Source organism: Dendrobates tinctorius, unplaced genomic scaffold (assembly GCF_039654945.1).
Source record: "Dendrobates tinctorius isolate UK_male_01 unplaced genomic scaffold, ASM3965494v1 ptg000032l, whole genome shotgun sequence".
Classification (NCBI taxonomy): domain Eukaryota; kingdom Metazoa; phylum Chordata; class Amphibia; order Anura; family Dendrobatidae; genus Dendrobates; species Dendrobates tinctorius.
Window position 1 is genome coordinate 21,310,473 of NW_027361700.1, and position 10,701 is coordinate 21,321,173.

Consider the following 10,701-nt stretch of genomic DNA (forward strand, 5'->3'; position numbering starts at 1 on the left):
TTTAATAATGGGAACAACAAAGCATAGCCGGCTGATGGCTCTCTAAGAGCAGTGAGGACCGACTGCTGGCCCTCTAAAAATAGACTTTGTGACTTTCAGAGTCCCTCCTTCATAAATGAAACAGGATGATGATGTGTCACACACACATGGCCAAAGAAGGTTGTAAACTGTTAAAATGACATTTCCCAGTGAATGCATTTGTCTTGGATGAAAGCAATGCTAAAGTTGAAAAACACATCAAAAACGCTACGTGTGAACATAGCCCAAGTGGTTGAGGAACATTTTTGTTTTGGGATAATTATTTTCCCTTATATAAAAGTCATTAGACTGGAAAGAATGTTCCTTAACATATTTCCCAGGAAAATCCATTTTGGTTTCATTTTTGTATGTTTTTTGGTGCGCCTGTAAAAATGGCGTAACACTCTGAGAACATTGTTCACAGCTGTGACCTGGGAGTCAGAAATGCTTCCAGGGACATTCCCCATGATGTTCCCATGTCATTTGAGCACTGTTTCCATCATTTTCACACATTTTTAGACTTTAGAAGGACTCCCGGAGGGGTCACGGTAAAAATACTCGGTTTTACCATACACTTACTTTAGGCTCATTGCTCCGGTCGAGTACCCAAGTATTCCAATTTGCTCGACCCAAGCAACGAGCACCCGGGCATTTTAGTGCTTGCTCATCGCTAGTAGTGATATTTTTACCCTTTCCTCATTTTAGCATGTTTTTTATACAATTTTATTTGTTCACTTTAGTTTTTTACACCCATTATTAGTTGCTTTTACACTAACTGGCAAACAAGTGTGTGTCATTAGCAAACAAGCCCACTGACCCACAGCAATAGGATAAAACGTATATAGTCCAACCTACTTTTAGGTCATGATTATTAGTAGCTGTCAATGATCATTGGCACAAAATAGTTGGACAGAAATTAGATCGAAATAGTTACAATATTTTAATTATCTATTTTGTATAACAGCATTGAGATATGGCATGACAACTCATGTTAAATTGTGAAGGTATGCACAGTAAATAAGAAGGAAAAGCAAACTGTCTATGCATCATGCCATTACACTCATGGTCTTTTATGAACATAAGATGTAATCTTATGAAGGATGAAGAAGAAAAAATATGACAGATGCATGTCTCATAATGGGGTGGTGTCATGGTCACGTGTGTCGGGACGCAGAAGATACCGCAAGGCGGACCCATAACACACGTGACCCTGGATACAGCGCCTCCAGTGGGGCGAATTTAAATAATAATACGTGCAGGTGGATAAGCCGCCTCCACCTGGCGAATTTGGGTATTACACGTAAACAAACATTCTGGAAACCCCGCCTCCAGTATGGCGAATTTAAATAATAAGGGGGACCTGGGAAACATTAACAATGGTGGGCCCTGCTATAGGGAAAAAGGGAATTGGAGACCTCCTGAGCTCCCCTGAGCCAGTGTCCCTGCACTCCTAACATTCCCTATGCCGGTTTCGCACCGGGCGCCGCACGCGTACCTTAACGCCCTTGCTCACCCTGACCCTAAACCCTCACTAGGGAATGGGTCGGTGCGGAGACTAATCCCACCACTGCACTAATAACACACATGAGGAAAGAGACAATACAGGGGAAACACCACTTAGCTTTGCACTGTTGCGTGCGCTCCTAGCAACAGAGCCCTCCACCTGAGTGCATCTTCTCCTCCACCCGGATCCATCACCATAACAGGATCCTTCACCTTAGTGCAACCTTGGAGCAGAGTCCAACACCAGTTGTAGCTGCTTAGAACCAGAGTCCCAAGGATGAGTTCAGCTGCTGACACGAAGTCGAGCATGCTGGAGTCCAGCTCAGCGGCCAAGTCCCACATGGTGAGTGCCACGCTCCATAGTCACCACTCCACCAGCCCATGCAGACACTTCCCGCTGACACCATCACTGCGACTCCACCACGCCATGCCAGCCCTTCGTCCAGACACCATAGCTGAAACACGTCCCCCCTGGCTAAGCTGCGCAGGACTCCTCACCAGCTCCATCCTTCATCCAGGCTCTCCAAAAACAGAGTGAACACAAACTCACAATTTCACAGGCAGTGATTGCACGCCTCTAGCACACCTTTATAGGGTGTAACACCTGATACATGATTAAGTGCACAAAACCTAAAGTGCAATATCAAAACCACCACCGGGGACAGTCAAGACACCTTGGAACTTTCCAAAGTAAAAAAGTTCACCCAGTGATTTAAAACTGTCAGATCACTTCAGATCATGACAGTACCCCCTCCTTAATGAGGGACCTCTGGACCCTCAAGACCACCCCTCATTAGGGAAACACCCACAGCGGGGATGCCCAGACCCTGAGTTCACCCCACCATTACCTGACACTTCAGGTTTATGACAAACGCACCGCTGGTATTGGCAATAAAGTTCATTTTGGAGGCACCACTCATCTCCACAGCGCCGACCTGGGGAACGAGTTTATGTATGTGTATGTTTGTTTGTTATGAGCTGATCAGGCTCCACAACACACTTCCACAAGATGTTTTTTGGTGGCACACATACACGCTCGTTCACACACAGGTCCGGACCTGAACGTTTATTACACACATTCGTTTGTCAAAAAATTGGTGAACTCATTCAGGACCTGATCACAGAGGCGTCCCCCTGTGTCACCACACTCACACCCCCGCTATTCACCAAGGGATCACCACCCTCCAACCCTCTTCACCATGAGGTCTGCGCCTCCCAGGGTTGGTTTAATGGCGAGGGTTGAGATTTGTCCCTACTCCCCCGCAGCACACCTGCTGCTCACACCAGGAGGAGAGGGAGCGCATATGGAGGAAATATACACTCACTGGCCGCCTCCACACGGCCAGGAGGGGCGGCTTTTACGGTGGAATTTGAAGATTTGGCGTAAGCCCCGCGGACTCTACACCAGTCTGCTCATCACTGGAACGCACCCCTTCACCTCGGGGAACACCAAGCAGCTCCGTGGGGCACCATTCCTCCCACCTGCCTGGGTACGCCCACGTGCATGAGCAAGTCCCGCTCCCCAGCAGCGACTCTAGGGGGCTTTAGCCAGACCGCAGCCGCCAATTTTTTTTTTTTTCTCTGGTTATCTGAGCAGAGGCCCCAGACCGTGACAACTGCTGCTGCAGCGGCTCTAACACACCATGCCGCTCCCCACTCACATCAGTGAGGCCCAGCAGCAATTACTCAGCGGTCTCCACATGGCCAAAGCTCACCAGAAAAAAAAAACTGTAGGGCCTGTGATAATGTCATGGTCACGTGTGTCGGGACGCAGAAGATACCGCAAGGCGGACCCATAACACACGTGACCCTGGATACAGCGCCTCCAGTGGGGCGAATTTAAATAATAATACGTGCAGGTGGATACGCCGCCTCCACCTGGCGAATTTAGGTATTACACGTAAATAAACATTCTGGAAACCCCGCCTCCAGTATGGCGAATTTAAATAATAAGGGGGACCTGGGAAACATTAACAATGGTGGGCCCTGCTATAGGGAAAAGAGAATTGGAGACCTCCTGAGCTCCCCTGAGCCAGTGTCCCTGCACTCCTAACATTCCCTATGCCGGTTTCGCACCGGGCGCCGCACGCGTACCTTAACGCCCTTGCTCACCCTGACCCTAAACCCTCACTAGGGAATGGGTCGGTGCGGAGACTAATCCCACCACTGCACTAATAACACACATGAGGAAAGAGACAATACAGGGGAAACACCACTTAGCTTTGCACTGTTGCGTGCGCTCCTAGCAACAGAGCCCTCCACCTGAGTGCATCTTCTCCTCCACCCGGATCCATCACCATAACAGGATCCTTCACCTTAGTGCAACCTTGGAGCAGAGTCCAACACCAGTTGTAGCTGCTTAGAACCAGAGTCCCAAGGATGAGTTCAGCTGCTGACACGAAGTCGAGCATGCTGGAGTCCAGCTCAGCGGCCAAGTCCCACATGGTGAGTGCCACTCTCCATAGTCGCCACTCCACCAGCCCATGCAGACACTTCCCGCTGACACCATCACTGCGACTCCACCACGCCATGCCAGCCCTTCGTCCAGACACCATAGCTGAAACACGTCCCCCCTGGCTAAGCTGCGCAGGACTCCTCACCAGCTCCATCCTTCATCCAGGCTCTCCAAAAACAGAGTGAACACAAACTCACAATATCACAGGCAGTGATTGCACACCTCTAGCACACCTTTATAGGGTGTAACACCTGATACATGATTAAGTGCACAAAACCTAAAGTGCAATATCAAAACCACCACCGGGGACAGTCAAGACACCTTGGAACTTTCCAAAGTAAAAAAGTTCACCCAGTGATTTAAAACTGTCAGATCACTTCAGATCATGACAGGTGGATTGCATAAATCAGTTACTTTTTGGGAATGTGGAATGAACGTCATTATTGGTGACAAAGTGCCTCTAGCAACTTCTACATTTTTTTATTACAAGAACCTTGATGACAGGCCATCACATATTCCTGACTTATCAAACTACATTTTTTATAAATGCTGTCAGATTACATTTGAACTAGTAAATAACATGTTTATACTTTTTTCTGACTAAAACCTTTCTGATGGTTTCATTAAATTAGTGGAATCATTCTGAGCGACTGCATTAACTCTTCTACATAAAATGGTCTGTCGAAACATAAAGCCATAGACACGGGCGGATACTGACAGCATGGGGCCCCTGTGCAAGAAATGTGTCTGGGCCCCCCTCCTTTTATGGTGACAAATATATATATATATATATATATATATATATATAGAGAGAGAGAGAGAGAGAGACACACACACACACAAACATGTATATTTATTACATAGTCTCATTTATTATGTATATTGCCATCCCTTATTATACAGTGCCCTCTTTTGTTATGTACAGCACCGTCCCTTACATATTGGATTATATAGAGCCCTGTTTTTTATTAGATACTGTCCTGTCTTGTTAGCTGTCTAATGCAGTGATGGCTAATGGAGCATGGGAAAGCTTCTTTTCAAATGGAGGAGCTGATGGACTGGTCGTCTGGTCACTGGCTCCTCCATCAGCAGTCATTTTATATCTAAAAAGAGAGGGGACTACGTAATAAAACAGGGCGCTGTGAACAACAAAATTAACAAGAATACACTATGTAAGAGACAGTACTGTACATAACAGCAGAGGAAGCTATATAATACAGTAAGGGATGGCACCATATATAACTAGAGAGGATGGTACTTAATAAGGGACGATGGTATACATAATAAAAGAGGAAACTATGTAACTAAGGATGGTGTTATACAGAATTATTGAGTACACTATATACTAAGGGACTGTGTTATACATAATAAGTACGTACACTCTATACTAAGGGACTGTGTTAGACATAATAAGCGATAATAATGTCTTACTCCACCTCCCCTTGTTTCCAAGTCCATTAGAAGTCCCTCTTCCTCCCATTCCAATCCCCCACACCCCTCATTGTCCTCCTCCCCCCACATCCCATTATTGTCCTCTCCCCCACCCCATCATTGCCCTCTTCACCACCTCCTTCATTGCTTTCTCCACCACCTCTATCATTGCTTTCTCCCCCACCACCCCATATCATTGACCATTCCACAACCTCCATCATTTCCTCCTCCTCCCCACCACCCCCATTATTGCCCTTTCCACCACCACCATCATTGTCCTTTCCACCACCACCATCATTGCATTCTCCCCCACTACCTCATCATTGTTCTTTCCACCACCTCCATTATTGCTTTTTCCTCCACCACCCCATCAATGCCCTTTGCACCACCTCCATCATTGCTTTCTCCCCTACCACCCCATCATTGCCCTCTCCATCACCCCCTCATTACGCTTTCCAAGCTCCTCCATAATGCTACAAACTTGCAGATTAACTCTATATCTGCACGTCAATTGCTTCATAGGACCAGACAGGTTTCCTTTAAACATAATAATAGGCAGTGAGTGTCCTTCAGTAAGGAAGAGGGGCTTCAAACTGTCTCTGGAGCTAGGATCCTAACTTTCCCTGTCCTGGGGGTACTCTTAAAGGTAGAGAGGCCCAAGTCTCCAATCTTACTATGCTCCTGTAAAAATCCTAATCTGTCTCCTCCCCCACCCAATGAAACATGGTATAGAAATAAAAGGTAAACCAGAAACAAAGACAAAACAGGGATAACAGAAAACCTCTCTCATACAAAACCACTAACCAACAAGAGAGAGGAGGATAGAGACTGGGAGGAATAAACTAAATGGGAAAAGGGAACAGGAGATTAACTCATACGTAAAACAACAACCTACACAGAACCACAACTCCAACTCCAAACTTCAACTACTTAGTTTTAGTACACAGCACTTGTCTCCTAAGAGCAAGGTAGCAGAGCTTTCACCAGCAGGACAGAGAGGGTCTGGCCAGGTTTCATAGGAAGCCTTAATGACCAGATCAGAAGCAGTTGTAATGAAGCTTCATGTTTCTGGTCAGCATAGAAAGGGTTGTTAACCTCTTCAGCACCAAAGGAAACCAAATTCATTTAATATGAGATCCAAATACACAGGCTAAATGAAAGATGTGTGGTTCACAATTCAAAGTGATCTTCTACCCCTAGATCTCCCAGGTTGGTGTAACACATGTGACAGTGAGCATCATATTTGTTTCCTCTGCCCTTCACATGATTATAGGTATTGCTAGAAATGTTTTAGGAATTCTTGGCTAAAACTCCACTATGAAGTAGTTTAGCATACAGAATAGTGGGTTGTCTTACAATTACAACTTTTTTAGAAAATTAAGCCTGCCTGACGATCAACAGGTCCAGCTTCCGATACTCTTGGTGATCGGATGTCATTATCAGGGAAAGTAGGAGCTTTTTTTTTTGCAACAACCTCTTTACACTGGCCAATTATTATCACAATTTGCTGCCCTGACAAAAATAACTTATCTACAGCAAATAAATTAGAATGATTTCCATATCGATATTACCAATAAGCATTGCCAGCTAGCTCTCAGCTTGTGTGGCAGGCTCCTACCATAATTTGATGGGAAATAAAAAATAAATGTGAGACAATGCATGAATATGTGCAATAAGAAGAAAATAACTGCACCAGTCAAAACTCACATAATCATGAAGGATATCCATACACACCTTGCAATTGCTGAGGGGCTCTGGGTGATTCACCACGTGTAAGACATACATATATTTTGAAGAAGAGAAGAAGGTGGCACTCTCAGTCCCATAAAAACTGTTTATATAACAATCCTTAAAACCATGGATGCAGGAGGGTGCAGGTGTTAAAAGACGGACGACAGCTGTTTTGTGCAAAATGGCGCTTTAACGCGTCCAATACTGTACATTACTATATAAATATCTGATAACAAGATGGGGTTTATGCATTGTTCTGTACAGAACCGTATATCGTAGGTTTATACTGAACACATATTTGACTTTTTATCTCATTTTAGTGTGAGGAAGATGCCAAGCCTTTCTACTCAATGGATGATGGACAAACAAAATTTGTAGACCTTATTCAGCTGGTTGAGTTCCACCAGATCAACAAGGGTATCCTACCATGCACCCTGAAGCACTACTGCACTTCTGTAGCCCTGTAAAAAGGGTCTTGATTACCACAAATCAAGGACTGAACAGACCTCTTGAAGAAAAAAGTTACGATTTAAGACCGATGTTTCCATAAGGTGATTGGTGCGCCACTGTGTGAAAGATGGCTCAAGTTCTCTGCTGGGATTTGTAAATTATTACTAGATTGTTACTGTGTGGATCCAAACCCTCACATGAGTGGTTGAAGATGTTTCAGGGAACACATAGTCAATAAGCTAAACTTTTTCTTTTCTTTGTGATGCTACAATCGTCTTTGCAAGACTGTCAGGCGACAGCAGAATGACATTTGGTGGCTAAATTCCAGTGGAAGACAAGCTTTCCATAATCTCCTATGCCCTCTAAGAGATGGCAGGAGAAGGGCACCCTGTGTCTGGGAAGGAATGTTAAACTGTGCATCTGTTGCTGAGGGCACTATACTGTAAATATCCACAAGGCCAGTTCATTGTCAAATATTTTATATAAGAAATCGTAAAGGATATTATATTTTTTCCTCTATTTTCTCTTATTTTGTACAGAAATCTTTGAACACAATCTACATATGAAGAGGAGCAGTTTATTTATATGTATCCAAAAGTGTCACAATAATAAAAAATGTTCACTACCCTAGTTTACTCTGATTTTAGGGGTCAGCGCTAGATTTGGCTCTTTTCACACCAGCTTCTATTTATTATGACACAATCGAATATATACAGATGCTTCTCACTAAATTAGAATATCATGAAAAAGTTAATTTATTTCAGTTCTTCAATACAAAAAGTGAAACTCATATACTGTATTATGTAGAGCCATTACAAACAGAGTGATCTACTTCAAGTGGTTATTTCTGTTAATGTTGATGATTATGGCTTACAGCCAATGAAAACCCAAAAGTCATTATCTCAGTAAATTAGAATACTTTATAACACCAGCTTGAAAAATGATTTTAAAATCCGAAATGATGGCCTACTGAAATGTATGTTCAGTAAATGCACTCAGTACTTGGTCAGGGCTCCTTTGGCATCAATTACTGCATCAATGCAGCATGGCATTTAAGCAGTCATCCTGTGGCACTGCTGAGGTGTTATGGATGCCTTCAGCTGTTTGCATCGTTGAGTCTGGTGTCTCTCATCTTCCTCTTGACAATACTTCATACATTCTCTATGGGGTTAAGGTCAGGCGAGTTTGCTGGCCAATCAAGCACAGTGATACTGTTGTTTGTAAACCAGGTATTGGTACTTTTGGCAGTGTGGACAGGCGCCAAGTCCTGCTGGAGAATGAAATTTCCATCTCTAATAAGCTTGTCAGCAGAGGGAAGCATGAAGTGCTCTAAAATTTCCTGGTAGACGGCTGCGCTGACTTTGGTCTTGATAAAACACAGTGGACCTACACCAGCAGATGACATGGCTCCCCAAACCATCACTGATTGTGGATACTTCACACTAGACCTCAAGCAGCTTGGATTGTGGCCTCTCCACTCTACCTCCAGACTCTGGGACCTTGATTTCCAAATGAAATGCAAAATTTTCTTTCATCTGAAAACACCTGGGACCACTGTGAAACAGTCTAGTTCTTTTTCTCCTTGGCCTAGGTAAGAGGTTTCTGACATTGTCTATTGCAGGGGTCCCCAACCACCGGTCCGCGGCCCAGCACCGGGCCCTTGCAGTGCCCTTGCCGGTCCGCGGACAGAAGGGGAGCTGGCGGCGGTGCAGCAGTGCCTGATACTCACCCTGCATCCCGCGGCGGCTTCATCCAGCGCTGAGCGGTCACGTGTACCGCTCATTGAATTTTGTGAGTAGCCCTGCACAGAAGAGCAGGTCTGTATGCAAATATACTGGTATTAATAATAATAATAATCTTTATTTTTATATAGCGCTAACATATTCCGCAGCGCTTTGCAGTTTCGCACACATTATCATCACTGTCCCTGATGGGGCTCACAATCTAAATTCACTATCAGTATGTCTTTGGAATTATGGGTTTAGAAATAATTTACGTATGGTAAGATGGAGACCGAACGATACTACCTGTCAGGGAGGTGCTTGAAGCTTGATGCAACAGTGTGTTGGGAGTGCTTGATGGTAGAATACTGAACGGAGTATTGTGGGAACCCCTGGGTCTTGGTATACTGCTTCAGGGTGATTTTGGTGGAAAAGCTTTGGTTATCATTATGTCCATAATGGGGACTTTGGTTGCCAATATTGTGAGGGGGACGGGAGCTGAATGTACACTGCGACACACTTTCAGAGCTGAATGTGGCTCTCAAGGTCAGAAACATTGGGGACCACTGCCTTAAAATATAAGAAGCCTATGAGTTCTTTAAAACAGTGTGCTCAAGTAATTCTAATGTGCCATGTTTTCAGGATTTCCTTACTATTGCACAGGTTATATTATTAAGTTCAGTGGCTGGCTAATTGCTATATCCCTCTGTTGGCTATCTTTAACCCCTTACTGCCATGTGACATACTATCCCGTCCATGTGCCCTGGGACTTAATTCACAGGGACGGGATAGTACGTCACAGCGATGCCCACGTGGTGAGTGCCGCTGATCACAGCCAGGTGTCAGCTGATTATCACAGCTGACACCCGGCACAATGTGTCAGGGGTGGTCACGGACCGCCCCGACACGTTAACCCCTTGCACACCGCGATCAAACACGATCGCGGTGTACCGGGGGTTAAAGGGAAGCATCGGCAGGGAGGGGGCTCCCTCCATGCTTCCCTGAGCCCCCCACAGCAGCGCAATGTGCAGCACTGCTGCGGGGGTCTCCTTCCCTGCAGGACCCGAATCCAAGATGGCGACGGGGACCTTCGGGGGCCTGCAGGGAGTTGGCTTCCTCAGTGCCTGCAAAGTGCAGGCAAGAGGAAGTCTTCAATGCCTGTGGGCTGTGACAGATCAGCGATCTGTCACAGGACAGTGATGTCCCCCCTGGGACAACCTAATAAAGTTAAAAAAAAAAAAAAGTGTAAAGATAATTTAAAAAAAATAGCTAATTAAAAAAAAAAAATATTCCCTAATAAATTCATTTTTTGGAAATAAAAAAAACAATAAAAGTACACATATTTGGTATCGCCGCGTCCGTAACGACCTGCCCTATAAAACTGTCCCATTA

The 10,701-nt window shown here is 44.9% G+C and overlaps 1 protein-coding gene across 9 annotated transcripts in view; it reads left to right on the plus strand.

The window, feature by feature from the left end:
- The window catches only part of GRB7 (growth factor receptor bound protein 7), a 192,553-nt gene extending 184,340 nt beyond the window's left edge, over positions 1-8,213 (plus strand). For all 9 annotated transcript variants that reach the window (XM_073572584.1, XM_073572590.1, XM_073572587.1 and 6 more), the window contains one exon: positions 7,459-8,213. In XM_073572584.1, the coding sequence (XP_073428685.1) occupies positions 7,459-7,605 (147 nt within the window). In that variant the 3' untranslated portion in view covers positions 7,606-8,213. The remainder of the gene's footprint in view (positions 1-7,458) is intronic.
- Positions 8,214-10,701: the final 2,488 nt, after the last annotated feature.